The 17,417-nt window shown below is 44.5% G+C and overlaps 1 protein-coding gene across 1 annotated transcript in view; it reads left to right on the top strand.

Moving 5' to 3' along the window:
* Nucleotides 1-17,417, top strand: part of SEMA3E (semaphorin 3E) — a 222,870-nt gene that overhangs the window by 121,962 nt on the left and 83,491 nt on the right. Inside the window, exon 4 of the mRNA XM_039484125.1 lies at nt 4,458-4,577. Coding sequence (XP_039340059.1) covers nt 4,458-4,577 — 120 coding nt within the window. The remainder of the gene's footprint in view (nt 1-4,457; nt 4,578-17,417) is intronic.

The following is a 17,417-nucleotide window of genomic DNA, read 5'->3' as shown; positions in this document are numbered from 1 at the left end:
CTGAATGTTGCAGTGTGGACCTATAGCATGACTATTGTTAGCACATTAAGCCACTGGTTTAATTGCTTTCAAGACCAAGCAATAACTGAGCAACAAACACATTGGCTCCTACTACCACAGGTGGGTTTTCTTTGGAGGTTTCACACCTAGTAATGGCCAGGCCCGGCACTGCTTAGTTCATGAGATGTGATAGGACTGGCATCAGAATGAAAGCCATTTGCTAACGGAGGTTGATAGTTCTGTTTCTTCTTTTTCTCATGCAAGATCTCATTTACTCAAGATTGAGGAAATCCGAACTTTCTTATCCTCACAAATCCATTTCAACCAAATCTCGCCATTTTCCCACCACAACAATCCATTCCTTACTTTCTGTCCCACATGCTGAAACTCTCATCCAATTCCATATTAACATCTATTTTGAGTACTACAACCTCTTAATTTTAGGCCTCTCTGATACTAACTTAGCCATCGCCACCCCCTCCACAACATGACTGCTAAAATTATCTCCCTCATCTCATCTGTCATTCTGAACATATCATCTCTAGCCTCCCCTTCAAGTTCTGCACTAGCTTGAATAATGGCCTTGTCTCCTATCACATCTTCCCTCTTCACCCAGTGTTGGTTGCCAGTAATGCCTATCTAGACACCCTATTGATTTTTCTTTTTACATGCCTATCGCCCTGCCTTTGTCCATATTGCCATGTGCATGGAATATCATCCTATCCTGGTTCTCCAAGCTGCAGCCTCTCTTGATGCTAATCTCTCCTAAAGACTAGACTACTTCTTACAGCATACCCACAAGAAGCAAGTTAAATTAATAGTAATATATAAACTGCACTGTAAGTTACATCCACCCCTGTGGTCTGCTATCCCCACACAAAGGCTAGTGGGACTTTAATAGGGATCAGTGCAAGGTTGCCGGGGCTCACACCCGTACAGAGTTCCCATTTGGCACCATAGACTGAAAATTCTTGGGGCACAAATGATATTTATTTAGTACAGCATCAGGTTCATTGTCAGCACCTAATGAATGCACCTGCCATTGAGCTAGGTAACACTGGACAAGAGGATTTCAAAAGGCCAGAGATACTTTTGATGTGTGAAAATACAGCAAACAGTCAAGCGCAAACACAGCCACAACAAATATTGTCAGTGACGCCTAGGAAGCTGTAAACATCAATAGTCAATAATAGCATGAAAAACATACTACTCATCTGCCTTGAGGGCATGGAAGCACCAGTTTTGAGAAATGAACAACCAAGCTATCTCACTCCTTACACATTTGAAGCTGAAGTGAACCTTGCTGAAGTTTCTAAAATGTTCAATAGACTTTTTTCAGCCCTCATTTCACTGAGGTTACCTGCAATAGCAGGAGACTGGACTCGATGACCCAGGATATCTCTTCCAGTCCTATGTCAATATATATATGAGATTAATAAGAATGGGACCTTTTCAGCTTGGAAAAAAGACAACTAAGGGGGGATATGATAGAGGTCTATAAAATCATGACTGCTGTGGAGAAAGTAAATAAGGAAGTGTTATTTACTCCTTCTCATAACACAAGAACTAGGGGTCACCAAATGAAATTAATAGGCAGCAGGTTTAAAACAAACAAAAGGAAGTATTTTTTCACACAACACACAGTCAACCTGTGGAAATCTTTGCCAGAGGATGTTGTGAAGGCCAAGACTATAACATGGTTCAAAAAAGAACTGGATAGTTCATGGAGGATAGGTCCATCAAAGACTATTAGCTAGGATGGGCAGGGATGGTGTCCCTAGCCTCTGTTTGCCAGAAGCTGGGAATGGGCGACAGGGGATGGATCACTTGATGATCACCTATTCTGTTCATTCCCTCTGGGACACTTGACATTGGCCACTGTTGGAAGATGGGATATTGGGCTGGATGGACCTTTGGTATTGCCCAGTGTGGATATTCTCATTTTCATGTTTTTGTGCTTTTAAAATCAGTCTGGAAGCAGAACTGGAGGGGGAAAAACATGAGAAGGACCTTCCTTGTGATTTCTTCCCAATAAGAAGCAGGGAGTACCATGAAATCATAGGATAAGGCCTATTTAGTCTTCAGATTTCCAACCTGACTGGACCGAATCAAGATGTTCCCAATATTACCCAAACTTTTGGAATTTATCTAACTTAGTCTGATTCTTGAAGCACTTGAGGTTTATCTATTACTCCCTCTCAGGAGAGGTTGGTATTACAATCAAAGCCCCATTTCCCTTTGCTCACAGTGCTTTTACAGATTATAGTTTATGATGTTTTGTCCCCAGCAACAGTCTTACAGGTTTCTAGGGAAGTTAAATATTCATTCTCTTATAAAAATATACATTGTTCTTCTGCTATAATAGTTCAAACCCCCTGAAGTTTACAATAATGTTACTATAATCACTGAGGCCATTACCGTGGAACACTGCGATGTTTTTTCTCACGGGAATCAATGATTGATTATGAAATGCTCTATCATCAGTATTGCCAACCCCAAACAGTCAAAAATCATGAGTCAGGCCCCTCCAAAATCATGGGATTGACTTCAAACTCCATAAGATTTTTTTTAAGTAAGTTATGGGTCTTTTTATTTGATTGTGGTGTTTGAGTCTTTAGTGTTTCTGTTTTCCAGCTCTTCTCTGCAACCATGAGGGCTAGAAATTTACATTTTTTTTAAATGAAAGCTTAAGATTCTAACCTAATCACATGACTCAAGGAGCTAGGACTCTAAGAGTATGACTACATTGCAGCTTGAAGCATGCCTCCCAGCCCAGATAGACAGACAAGAGCTAGCATGCTAAAAAGAGCAAAACATATATTTTGGGATGGGCAGCAGCATGGGCTAGCCACATGAGTACCAGTCCACCCGACCTCTTGGGTTCATACTCAGGTGGCAAGCCCATGCCACTCTGCCTGTGCCACAATGTCCTTATTCTTATTTTTAGCGTGCTAGCTTGAGTATCTGTCTACCTGGACTGGGAAGCACACTCCCAGGGCAGTGTAGACATACCCTAAGAAAGACATCAACTACGATGAGAGTCACAATGTTAGATTTAGCAATATTGTCCCATAGAACACTAACAACACAAAAAATCATTCCTGATCCTATCCTGATCAGATTGAGCCTTGGATCATGAGTATATATAATGCTAGTAATTACAGGGAACTCGTAGAATTAAAATATTGGTCTATTCAGTTTTCAACAGCTGAAGATGCTCAACTATCAACTGATGGTGTGGTCCAGGAGCCTCAACTGGGATAGAACAGACTCCAAACACTTTCTACGTTTTATTCTCATTGTTTTCATAACCAGTTCAAGTGACCACATTATTCTATTGCTTATTTTAGACCTTCCCCTATGTCCTCCTTCTTTGCCATCTTTTTTGTTTTCTAATACCACTTTCTGCAAGATAAACCCTTTTATAAAATGTCCTTAAAAATAAATTCTTAGACCCCTTACCTTTCACTGCCTCAGCTTTTTGTCTTTGCTGCCACCTTTCCTACTTCGCGCTGAAAGAAGCATATTATACATGATAAGATGTGTAAAACGTTTTAATAACCATAGAATCATAGAATATCAGGGTTGGAAGGGACTTCAGGAGGTCATCTAGTCCAACCCCCTGCTCAAAGCAGGACCAATTCCCAACCAAATCATCCCAGCCAGGGCTTTGTCAAGCCTGACCTTAAAAACCTCTAAGGAAGGAACCATCTCAGTATCTAACACTTTTCTTCATCACCTCTTACACTGTAGCACTACAGGCCCTCTTACAAGATCTTAAGAGGTTATCAGTTCATCTTGTAGCAGTAAAACTTTAAGTATTGTAGTCATAAACACCATTGAAGAAAGCTTGTAAGAGACTAAATAGGACAATTGAATTGGGAAACCTTATTCTCGACAACATGTGCACAACCTTAAACTTGAGCTATGCTTTACTGATTTGGCTCAAGCCAAAATAAAACTCTATTGCTTTAAATCCTGTGTGTCAACTGCAGACGTGCCAAATACAGAAATGGGGATTGTTTATGGCTTAATTGGCTTGTGAATTGCTTGTTGGCTAGTTTTTGGCTGGTAGCTTGTTGCTTGTTGTAGCTTGTTGCTTCTTTCTCTGATCGGTTTCAGAGTCGCAGCCGTGTTAGTCTGTATCCGCAAAAAGAACAGGAGTACTTGTGGCACCTTAAAGACTAACAAATTTATTTGAGCATACGCTTTCGTGGGCTACAGCCTACTTAATCGGATGCATAGAATGGAACATATAGTGAGGAGATATGTATATGTATGTATATATATATATCTTGTAATCCATCCCCCGTGAGTGTAGGAAGTATTAAGTATACGTAGACCGGCCACATAAGTACTTAGACAAGGGAAGCAGAGAGATTCCCATCTCTCAGAGGAAGTGGGGTTGTTTTCAAATTATCCTGAATACTAAGTTTCTCCTTTTCTTTTAAAAATAGGACGAATGTGCAAATTACATCCGTGTCCTTCACCGGTACAACAGAACACATCTCCTGGCCTGTGGCACGGGGGCTTTTGATCCCCTCTGCACTTTTATCAGAGTCGGACATCCATCAGAGGTAAGAAATATATTCTAGAGCCAGGACACTGTAGCAAACCCCTCCTATGGTTATATATAAGCACACAAATTTAAGAACAGTGGAGAAGTGATGTTCCCTATATACCATCCCATGTGCAACGACCACTCACAATTGTGGTTATAAGTGCAAAGACTGGTCCCTAATAATGTCTCCATAGGCAGCCACCCCTAAAGGAAGAAGTCCTACAGAATTCTAAGAAGTCCTATAGAATGTAATAAGCGTAATAACCTTGCTATAGGTTTCTTTTTTAAACCATCCTATTGAATTAGAGAATGATCTTTCTATAGGATAGTTCAAAAAACCTGTAGATAGGGCTTGAGAGCAGTTATTATAGAATCATATTGATTTCTATAGAACCCTGTTAAATTCTATAGGACCCTGACATAAAAGTTGGTCGGGGAACTGTGAGACCTAGCAGGCCACAGAGGGGAGCACACATTGATTTCTGTGGGACTGTTCATGTGAGTAAAGTGAGCAGGATTTGGTCACCAGACATCACCGTTATTAAGCAGTTACAAAATGACCATTTAATTGCAGCCAAATGCCTCACTGACAAAGTGTCATCCTGATGTCACAAATGAGTGATGAATTGCGGAGTGATTTCCAGCTTTATGTAATTATGTAAATAGCTAATCTAACTGAAAACATATTTTGGAAAATTACACATAAATTGCACATTACTGTCATCTTGGAATTTGTTTTAGATGAATTATACAGCACTTTTTGAGATAAAGGTGTATCAAAGTTTGCATCCTTAGTCTTTCCCCCCTGGGCATTTATAAACTGAATAATAATATGCCTTTTGATGTGCTGGGAGATGCAAGCTCTCATCCCAGGATTGATATAATTTTTTGTTTCTTTTTCAGTGTTTTAGTTTTGATCAAACACAGCTGGTGCACTTAAACATCTTAATGCCTTTTGTAAGATTTCATCTTCCCACAGAATGCTATGGCTCTGCTCTCTGCTGACTTCCAGCCTTTGCTACCACACTGAAGGCAATAGCACTGATTCTGATCTCTCTTACACCAGCAGATCTTCAAGGAGTATATTGGAGTTACTCATGGTTTACACTGGTGTGAGTGAGGGCATAGTCAGGGCTAATGGGACTGCAGAGGGTGTCAGTCGATGCAGAGTTTGGTCCTGCAGTCTGCAGGAATCTAGAACCCTGCAATTTCAAGTTTTTTAGGTCAGAGTTAAAATCAGCCCAAGGAATAGACCAGGAATGTTAACTATCCATTTCATGTAGTATTTAACAGCTGAATTCAGATCACGTTGACCTCAATGGGTTTTGGATCTGGTTCTGAGTATCTGTGTGCAACTGACCTGCAGCTCCATGTGGTCCCAATGAGTTGGGTGGCTTGATTTACTCACATGAGCACTGATCCTGCATTCATTGCCCACCTAAAATAACCACTGACCTGAAGCACAGTTTTTGAAATCCCCTAAACCTGAACAGCTCTTTGAGGACCTGAACAGCTCTTTGAGGACCTTGGTGCCTTCAATTGGATGCTGAGGGTGTTCGGCATATTGCAGAATCAGGCTCTTGGCCAGCAAGCTCACTCAAAATCAGCAAGTTCCTCTAAAAAGAACAAGGTGTACTTGTGGCACCTTGGAGATTAACAAATTTATTTGAGCATAAGCTTTCATGGGCTAAAACCCACTTCATCGGATGCATGCAGAGGAAAATAAAGTAGGAAGATATATATACACAGAAGACATGAAAAAAATGGGTGTTGCCATACTAACTATAAAGAGAGTAATCAGTTAAGGTGGGCTATTATCTAGGTTTTCATGTGAAAATTTGATCGTGTGTGTGTGTGTGTGTGTGTAAATCCATAAGTCACTGAGGAGGAGCCATATCTCAAACTTTCCAGAAAAGCTGGGAGGAGTTTTGAGTCTGTGATGAGAAACAAAACCAGTTGAGTTTTATTTTAAGACTCTTCATGAAAGTTCTGCACAGATCTAATCGTTCCCCACCTGTTGAGAAGAATTGAAAGAGAAGGGCCCACATTATAAAGCTCACATGGAGCCACCACTCCACGGATCAGCAGCAGTGCTGTGAAAGCAGGCCCTGCTCCTAGAGTCCTGGTTAGTGGGATGGCTGGGAATGAGCAAACAGTCAAAGCCAGCCTCTCAGGGTATGTCTACACAGCAATATAACCCCAGGTGTAACCCCCCCACACATGTGTCCACACACCAATTGTGCTAACTAGGGCTCAGACCTAGGGTCCCAAGACCCTGCAGGGCTGGAAGGTCCACGCCCATCTTAAGCTGGACCTAGGGTCCAATCCCTATTGTTTTCCTGTGTGCATGCAGCCCCAGGTTGACTTGGGTCCCAGCAGTCCTCCAGATGTATCCAGAGTTCCTGGCGACAGAGGAGCAGTGTTGCAGGGAGCCAGTGCCGAGGCCAGAAGCGTCATTACTGCTGGCCAGGCATGCTTCCTGTTCCTGCTCCACTTGCCGCAGCAGCAGATCCAGCTCCTCCTCACTGCTGCGTGGAGCTTGCCTGGAGCAGGGAGCAAAGCTGACAAGCAGGAGGTGGCTTCTGGCCACTGAGATATTGGGGGTCATCCCTCCCCTGGCCGTGCTGAGCTGGGAGCCCTGCTGCTCCCACTTCCTGCAAGGCAGCCACTTGGTCACACGCCGTTCTCTTGCCCTTGCTCCTGCGCTGCCCCTGCCCTCCTTGGGGCTGAGTGTGCAGGGGCATCCAGGCTGCCTGCACCACCAGGGCAGCAAGTGGGAGCCAGCTCCAAAACTTTCCCACAGCCTCCTGTGGCAGCGGCTCTGGCTCCTCCTCGCTGCAGGGAAGTTTTACGGCTGGCTCCCACTTGCAGCCCTGACAGCACTGCCACCCAGGCGCCCCAGCACACACTGCCCCAGGGAGGACCCGGCAGGGCAGAGAGCAGAGCAGGGACCTAGCAACTGCCCTGCAGGGACGGGGAGTGGCCAGGATGTAGAGGGTCATCCCTTCCCCGGCTCTGCTCAGCCAGGAGCTCTGCTGTTTCCCCACTCCGCTGTCTGGCCCTTGAACCCAGGCCCACCTGTCCCGTCCCCCCCTGCCCCCGGGGCTGTGTGTGCAGGGACACCTGGGCACTGTGCGTTGTCAGGGCGGTGAGTGGGAACCAGTCCCCAGACTTCCCTGCAGCCTCCCACAGCGGCAGCTCCAGCTACTCCTTGCTGTGGTGCAGAGCTTGCCCAGAGCAGGGAGCAAAGCGGACAGGCGGGATGTTGGGGATCATCCCTTTCCCAGCCGTGCTGAACCAGGAGCTCTGCCGCTCACGCTGCCTGCAGGGCAACTGCTCTGCTCTCTGTCTCATGCTCCTGGGCCCCCCTTCCCTCCCTAGGGCTGAATATGCAGAGGTGCCTGGGCAGTGTGCATATGCAAAGAGCTCTGATTGGCTAGAGAGCTGGTAGGCAATCCACCCCTACTTCCGGTGGCCAGCTCTGCTGGGATTGGAGCAAGAACTGCATGGGCTGATGGAGAACTACATGTGACTGCTACTAAGACCCCAGCTGGCTGAGAGTCAGAGCTCCAGGCTCGGGGCAGGAACAACCTGAACACATGTCCCCATTGAGCTGGCCCCATGTAACCCACACACCTCCAGGGTGTGGTGTTCTGTCCCATCTAGTGTCACCGAGACCACTTAGAGAGACTGTTAAATGACTCTGCTCTACAGCCTTAGCTAACAGCCAGTTGGCTTTTAGCTCATGCAGTAGAGGCTCATGCACTAAGCTCCAGAGGGCCCAGGTTTGATCCTGCTCACCAATGACTGGGGTCTGTCGGTGTTACACCTGCACATGAGAACTGGCCAGAGCCCAAAGGCAAGCAGGGCCCTTATTGGCGACTGATGCCGGGGGGGAACTGGGACTTGTTTGTTGCTGATCAAGGTGACTGCTGCTGATCAAGTTGAGCGTTTGTTACTGATAACAGTGTTGGAGGGATTTCTGGGTGAATTCTTTCCTTCCCAAAGGCTGTTATAGGGGTCTTAATCCCAAGGCAAGCAGTGCGAGTTTGGAACTGAGTACCAGTAAGGGAAGCCCACACTCGAAATGCGCAGTTTTAATTTAGCATCTTCATTACATATACATTGAACCAATAAAAGCTTAGCTATTAATATCCTTTCACCCAGAGGGGAGAAAAAGCTTAGAAATGAAGTTACAAGTGCTTTTCTTTTCATTTCCAAATGCTGTCCAAACACTTCAGACTGGTTGCCAAAGTGACTCAAGCTCTGCTGTAAACAGTCAATCAGTGTGTATATTTAAAGATTGCAACCATAATTCCAAGCAAAAAATACAAAGCGTTATTGAATGTTTTCTGGGGTTGGACTCAAAGAACTGAAGAAGCACGGCTGTTTCCTAGTGTAACTGTTGGTGGGCTAGACTTTACTTCACCGCCTTTCTCCTAGTGCCGAAGAACAGCTCCTGTATAAAAGCGCGTGGAGACCTAGAATCAGGGCTGTCCTTAGGATTTCTGGGGCCCTACGCAAGTTACCTGAGGGGGGATATCGAGGGACGGGGAGGGGAAGACGGGGGCTCCATTGAAGGCACCAGCCGGTGCCCCTGATACCAGTGTGTCGAGGGGGCCCAGCCTCCACCCCTGCCCATGGACCCCCAGAACCCGCCCCTGCCTGGCGCCACCCATCCCACTGCTGCCCACCCAACGCAGCTTCTGCCGGGACTTGGGGCTTCCCTCCACTTCCCACCCACCGGCGTGGCTTCTGACGCAGCTCAGGGCTTCCCTCCACCGCCTGCCTGCACACATGGGTGGGGGTGATGGAAGTCGTGGTCCAGGGTCTCCCCGACACACCCAGTTTTGAGCTGAGAGTCCACTCTCCAGTGCGCACAGCTCCCTCCTGGCACACACAGCCCCACGCCAGCTCCTACCTGAAGGGAGTGAGCAGAGGGGGAGGGGGAGGGGCTAGGGGGCTTCTTCCACTTGCCCCCTTTTTTTTTTAAATTTCCCATCCGTGCTGCAGATTGGTTGTCCTGATTCACTCTGCACATGTGCAGCGAGGAAGATGCCGGGTGCAAACTGCACACAACCCCCGCCGGCCTGCCTACAGGTAGGGACAGCGGAGTCAGAGCGCAGCACAAGCTGAACAGGCCAGGGCCCCGCAGTCTGGTGGTGCCCCAAATTTCAAGGTTCCCTATGCAGCCCCATATTCTGCGTATGCCTAAGTATGGCCCTGCCCAGAATTCAGTCAAGAGGACTTTCAGCAAGGATTGCACAGGGTCAGCCTCCCCCCAATCAAGTCTAAAAGGAATGAACTTAATTCTTAAATTCCAATTTTATAAAATCTTATGATAAATAACAAATGCCTATAACAACATAATTACTTTATAATCCACATACATTATCGTCACAGTTATAAACAAAGAAAGAAAGAAAATAAATTAAATCTAAACAGGTCAGTCTCCACAGAAACTTGGTGAGAAGAAACTCAAGAGTTTCAGAAGCTAAGGCTGAGTCTCATTTGCAGCCTTTGTATAGATGTTGGTGATCTGCTTAGTCAAAAGCATTGCAACACCATCTTCCCTTTGCTTGCTTGTAGAAATCTTCAGCTGGAATCCATGCAGACTCTTCCTCCTCCTCGGCTGAAATCACTCAGTTAGCTAGTCAGCTAACTAATTAATTAACCACCACTCCGTTAAGCATATAGATTTCAAAAGTCCTGCTGCAAAATGCTTCAGAGTTAGGGGAAAACAGCCTGCTTTCTGCTTCTCTGGCTCAGCTTCTCCCAGCCCACACAACCACATGGCCTTTTGTAAAGCAGCTGCCCTGACAAGCTGCCCTCATGAAGTTCAGCTTCAGGGAACCTATTGAACATACCCAAAACTACCACACCCAATTTGAGAAATTTCAGGGTGTGGAGTGCTAATTGTGCATCTGTGCATCTAGCAACAATGAGTCAAACACAACTCACTCCTGTTCCTCCTCTCCCCCTCCGCCCCCAGCTTCTCTATACAGTGGAACCTCAGAGTTACAAACACCTCAGGAATGAAGGTTGTTCATAACTCTGAACAAAACGTTGTGGTTGTTCCTTCAAAAGTTTACAACGTAACATTGACTTATCACAGTTTTCAATCTTTACTATGCAGAAGAAAATTGCTGCTTTCCCCTTATTTTTTTTAGTAGTTTACATTTAACACAGTACTGTATTGTATTTGCTCTTGGTGGTTTGTTTCTGTTGCTTTCTGATTTTGTAATTCTGGATCCAAATGAAGTGTGTTGTAGACTGGTCAGTTTGTAATTCTTAGGTTCTACTGGAGATCTCTTAAAGAGATCTCTCTCTAGTAGGCACATGGGTTACACTATAAAATTGAAATTAGCCTTTCTAATTATTTGAAACAAAATTTGAGGGGGTTATTTACATTAGTGTAAGAAACATTGCTCACATTGCATATATTACTTTTGTTTTGAAAGTTTGGTTCTAGTTAGGAACATGACTACAAAAATAACATCCATATTTATTCTCTCTCAACTACTCAATGTCACTTTTTCTCAGTTTACCAGGCAGAAAAAGATGATTTTTTTTCTAGCTCCTTACATTACAGTCTCAATTTAGGAGCTGCAACATCCAGCTGTTTTCTTTCTATGTCTTACATCAACACCAATGATTAAGATTTTTCAGTCAAAATTTAGCTGACAGTTTTGTTCATGATAACTGAGGCCATGAGAATTCCGCACACATTGACTTCATGGTGGGAACAGTAGCAAAATTGATGGGTATTTTTGTTTAATCTTTAAATTAAGCAATTGGCTCACATAAACATAAACAGCAGACCTAGAGCCAAGTTCTACAAAGTTTCCTCCCAGAAGTTAATGGGACTACTCACCTGCATGAGGTTTTGTGGAATCAGGCCTGTGTTGAGAATGGAGGCATTACTTTGACAGTGTCAATGTTTGACTTGAACCAACATAGCAAGGAACTATTTTCAAGGACCCATTCCTACCCTGAAGACAATGACAGTCAGGGTTCTGAGCACCTAAGAAGTTAAGTCCCTAAGTTAAGGTCATATGAATCACAGAGAGTCACTGTCTTCTAACACTGAATAAGGAACTTCTTTAGAAAGAGGAAAATTGTGTTGTTTCTAAAACTATTCTGTATACCTCTCATTTCCTCATTGCTTCTCTTGCAAACCTTTCCCAGCCTGCTTAGCACTTCCTGCTATAGATGCAAAAAATCAGTGACCATCTCCTCAGAGCCCTGTTTAGGAAAAAACAAACAATCAGCTGATAAAAACAGAAAACAAAATGAACAAGAAAATAAGAAAAGAGGTGTTCATGGCAATAAGCATAGTTCATGATCCATCACTGATGCACTGCTGTCACCTTATTTGTTCATCCCTCCTTCTCCTTCCTTTGTTTATTGTTGTCACTTGCTGTGATATGCCAAATTTTGTTCCTAAAGTTACACCGGTTGAAGCCATGGGAATTTTCCCAATGAACTCAAGTGAGGCAGAATAAAGTCCCAAGGGTGCATAGCCACATTCTGATCCAGCTAGTGTAAATCTGCGTAGCTCAGTGGCTCTCAGTCTGAGAAGGTGCTTAGTGCCGTACCTGGGGTGTGGTGGAAATAATACATTATTGAATAGGCTAGATTGTTATCTTACTGTCCAATTTGAGTAAGCTACCCAAGGAGCAGTGTGGGGACCAAATTGTGGCTCAAAAGTCACAATTTGGACCCAACATATTGCTTTCCTCTTTGGGGATGCACTAGCCTGGTACCTGGAATAGTTTTCTTTCCTCCTCCAATCCCCTGTCTCTGCTTACCTGTGTGGGAGAAAGAGTACCAGCCCACTGGCAACTGCTCTCCCCATTTCATAGGGTTTGGCAATGAAAATAGCAGGGGAGCATGGTGACTTCTTTTACCCTTCAGATGGCTCAGACCCAGGCTCACCATTAAGCCCAGTGACCGAACTGTGTTTGCTGTATTTTCCTTCTCTTGTTGTTATTACTAGGGACATTTGTATGAAACAAAGATCTTTGTTTCTTAAAAAAATTCATCTACTCCTGCATATTTCCTACTGTTGTGTCTTACACACACACACACCAAAAACCACCCGGTACGTCACCACGAGAGACTGAGCTGTAGAGTCAACTGGACTCCCCAAGCTCAACTTCTCAACTCCCCAAACTTCTCAACTTAACTTTGCATAAACCTTAAACTACATGTAGGGATTTGAACTGTCCTTTTATTTGTGAATATTTGCATATTCTCTGAGGGCAAAAAGTACACGAACATTCAACAGGAATTTCTGAGCTATAAAAGAATTTAACACCATGATTACAAGCAACTGAAGCATCCAAGAACAACAAGGCAGTTGGATACGCTTTGGAATGTAACATTTAGCTGAAACCTCTGCACTCAACAATTACAGAGAATGTTAGTCATTTTTCAAAGATCCATGGAAGTTTCATTCACTAAAAGATTCAGAATTTCTTTTATAATAGACAGTTAGGATCAGTGGTTATTTTTTTTTCTGTGTAGACCCCCCAATCAGTTTCCCCCACTGAGGTGCAGAGGCTATCCCCTGTGGGATGGATATTATAATTAGCACCCAACCAACTTTGGTCCTGGGGAATTAAGGTAAAGCCTTTTATTAATTACCCTTATAGGCAATACCATGTTGTACTGTGCCACTCCCCACAGCTGAAAAAGAAAAGGAGATGTGACTTGCAATAAATGACAACCAGGACAGCGTTAATAAGTCACTAGACCATGTTTATACAGTGCCAGATTTTTTTTTCAAAAAGTGTTTTGGTCCTTGAATTTTTAAATAGGAGACAAAACATGTCTCTTAAAAGCCTCATAAAAATCAAAGTTTTATTGAGAGAGAACAGGAAATGTAATAAGAGCAGAGGTTCATATGTCTAGTTATAGGTGAAAGGAGCATTTTTGTGAAGTTGCTGATACTTTGGGTTAAATATGTTGACACTTCAATAAAAAAATAGTAACTGTGGTTTGAAACACAGCATCTGACAGGAAACTCCACAACTGAGATTAGGGCCCATCTGAACTCATGTACCTCATTTGGTTGGGCTAGTAAAAGTATGATAATGCCTGGTGTTATTTGGTGGATGTGGGATCAGAGACAATCAAACCAAATAGCGGTGAAGCAGTGCGAATAGCATCTAGATACTGTAGGGACAGGTGGATGATATAAAGCTAAATTAGATCTTTCATCTGACGCAGTGTGGAATTATCGATATATCATGCTCAGATAAATCATGCTCAGAACCAGGACTACTTGCACTACGTACACTACTTTTGAGCCAAAATTAAACTCACAGTGCTACATCGTCAAGTGATGTAAATTTTAATAGTTTCATGAAAGTCAATGGTGATATGACAGTTTACACCAGCCGAGGGTCTGACCTTCAGAATAAGGTCAAAGTAGTGAGTAGACCCTCTGCACAGGAGTGAATTTCATTCATAACAAATAATTGTTGAGCTCACAAATTAGAATATATATGCTAGCATGAATAAAAACTACCTTTTGGTGTAAAAACTGGGTGGAATGACTTGGCTAAATTTCCCTACACTCCATCCCCTTAAGAATTATAGTCAGAAGGAACCATTGCATTCATCTAGTGTGACCTCTGTATAACATGGGCCACAGAACCTCCCCCCAAAATTCCCAGAGCATATCTTTTAGAGAAACATCCAGTCTTGGTTTTCAAATTGCCAGTGATGAAAATCCAGAATGACCCTTAGTAAATTATTCCAATGATTAATTACTCTCACCGTTAAAAATTTATACCCTATTTCCAACCTGAATTTGTCTAGCTTCAACTTGCAGCCATTAGATCATGTTATACCTTTCTCTGCTAGATTGAAGAGCCATTTATTAAATATTTGTTCCCCATGTAGATGCTTATAGATTGTAATCAAGTCACCCCTTAACTGTTTCTTTGTTAAGCTTCTTTAAGGTTTATAACTGCCCTGAAGAGGTCAAAGGGACGCTGTTCTGGTGAGCAGGGTGACAAGTTTGAGGTTCAGATAATGGGGGCTAAGCAGAGTGGGAGGGGACCTGTGGGATGCTGGGAAGGGGGATGTGGAGTTAATGATAGTTAGTGATAGGGTTTTGACCTCCTCCTCATGGCCCTCCTTGCTTATCTAGAGGGTCTGAGCCCATCTACCCTCCCATTTGAGCTGAGATCTGGGGAGGTCCCCGTCCTCCGGGGATGTCCAAGCCCCACTCCCTGTACACCTGTGTCTGTAGCAGTCCCTGTAGGGTCCCTGACCATCTGTCAGGGTGTGGTCCCCTTTCCCTACCCTGCCCTTCATGTGAGCTAGGTTGTGGAGGGGGCTTGCATTTATGGGAATGTCTGAGCCCCACTTGGTCCCTGCCGCCTCCAGGTTTGTGCATGATCTGAGGGTCCTTACTCATCTATGCGGGGGCTGACCCATCCATTCCTGCCCCCTCATGTGAGCCAGGTTCTGGGGAGGTTTACTTTGCTGGGGTATCTGAACTCCTCACAATACCCCCTCATGAGGTTTGGGGGTGCCTAGTCCCTTTAAGGGGGTCTAAGCCCATCTCTCTACCCCTCCCCCGCCCCTGTGTGAGCCAGGAACTGGAGAAGCCCTGCCCATCTGGGTGGCAAGTTTAGAACTGGCATGCTCAGCACATGCACCAAGAACACACTGCTGAGACTCCGGTGAGGAGCTAAGAATGTGTATGCCTGACACATAGAAACTTCAACACTGGGCGGGGAGAGGGGAACACCCACTGACATGAATGGAGCCATTCATACATCTCAGAGCTACTGTTCAGGCTGTATGCATCTCCACTGAGTATTCACTTTCATCTAGCTAAGAACATCTCATTGAGATGAATGGGCCACTTTTCACTTTTCTGATCCTGCTATTCTGGTGATGGCTGTGTATGCTAGTGTACCAAGCTTGCATGCTCAGCACTCTCATATATGGTGGGGAAACATGGGCAACTTATGCTCATCAGGAGAAAAGGTTAAGCAGTTTCCACCTACGCTGTTTACGCTGCATACGCAACACAAAAGGGCAAGATAAAGTCACCAAGGCAGAGGTTCTTCAAAGGGCAAATTTACCAGGTGTGACAGCCCTGCTCAAGCAAAGACGACTACGCTGGCTGGGCCATCTGAGTAGATTGGAAGATGGACATCTACCCAATGACATGCTGTATGGGGAGCTATCAGAGGGAACAAGAACAACAGGACATCCCAAGCTTTGCTATAAAGACACATATAAGCAAGATATGAAGGAATTTGGAATTGATCCTGCTGGATTTGAAATCCTGGCAAGTGATCGTAACAAGTGGCACCATTGTCTCCATCAGGGCATAAAAGTCCATGGCAGGAGCTGGCTCCTCCAGCTTGAAGAGAAAAGAGCCCATAGGAAGCAAGCAACTCCCAGCCAAGACACATACATTTGCAATAACTGCCAAAGATCATGCAAATATCAGATTGGACTATTCAGTCATGTGAGACATTGCAAACCATCTACATCATAGGTTGCAATTCCCACCATCTCTCACAGACGAAAGGATACCAACCTATTCTGGTGATGGCTGTGTAGGGCATCTCCCCATGGTTAAGGCTAAAAGCTGCTTTCTGTATAAAGGATGACTCTTCTCAGTGCTCTAAAATCTGCAGTCTTACACCGCTTGTCTTGAAATTTGCTATGCCTCATCATGGGAGTTTAGGGTGGGGTTAATGATTCAAATGTGGGATCACTTGAGTAGGGGGGAGCCAAGATACAGCCCCCCAAGAAAAATACAGTATTTTATTAAGTTCACAGATTCTAGCAACTTTGAAGTTTGAAACCCACCCCATGCAGAAATCTGAGAATGAACTGTAAACATTTGGGGAAAATCTGCATCTGTCTACGTTTGTGGATGTTTTTTGTTTGGTTGGTTTAGTTTAATGAAATCTGAGAATATTCAGAATGTGCTGAAACTATTTTTGAAAAGAAAATAAATTACATATGTGAATGCTCACTGGGTGTAGTGACTAGGGGTACAAGAATTGGTGAGAATGTGGGGGAGTGGTTCGAGTCTGTATTTAGGGATGGGTTATTATGAGGAGAGGTAAATGGGAATGCATGGTAGGGGAGAGCAGAGGGGTTAAAATTAGGAGGGGTGGGAGAGGAGAAGATGGGAGAGGTTGGAGAATGTGAAGGTTAGCAGAAGAAATTGGATTTTTTGGAGGGAAGAGGCTGTCAGACCTGAATTTTTGTATTCCATGTGTGTGCTGCGATATAGAGGAACCCTACCTCTCTTCAGGGTCCAAGCCACTCTCCTTGCCCACTGTGTGTTCTGGGATCTGGGGGAACATGTTCTTCTTGGGGTATCTGAACTCCACTCCCAGCCCTTCTGTGGGATCTGGGGTGAGGGGAAAGAAGGTAACACACATTTAAACATTTGAAATCCAGGAAAATGAATAGTTGATAGACATCAGTCCTGTGTGGAGTGGGGGACTGGCCAGAGTGTGTGTTGGGGGGTCAGGTTAGAGAAGAGGCAGATTGGGTGGACCTGGGGCATGGCTGCGAAAACCTGGCTGAAGGAGGAGTCCCAGCTGGAGGTTGCCTGTGGGAGTGAGGGGCCCAGCTCAGGATGGAGCTCAGGCTACGTAACTATAAGGTAGCATTCAGCCCTCCAGTAAACTGCTGCCTGTGATATATTCAGGGCAAGCAATGGGCAGCTTTTTATATGTTAATGGTTTCTACAGTGTCAATTAATATCTTAAGGGATGGGGGATCTGGAAATGTTGGTTGATGGGGCTACATGCCGCAGGTAATGTTGGGGCAGGGGGTGGAGAAGGAGAGAGACACACCAGTG

The sequence above is a fragment of the Mauremys reevesii genome, linkage group 1, assembly GCF_016161935.1.
Source record: "Mauremys reevesii isolate NIE-2019 linkage group 1, ASM1616193v1, whole genome shotgun sequence".
In the NCBI taxonomy this organism is placed as follows: domain Eukaryota; kingdom Metazoa; phylum Chordata; order Testudines; family Geoemydidae; genus Mauremys; species Mauremys reevesii.
Note: the sequence above shows the minus strand (reverse complement) of the source record. Positions and strands in the feature narration are given on the sequence as shown.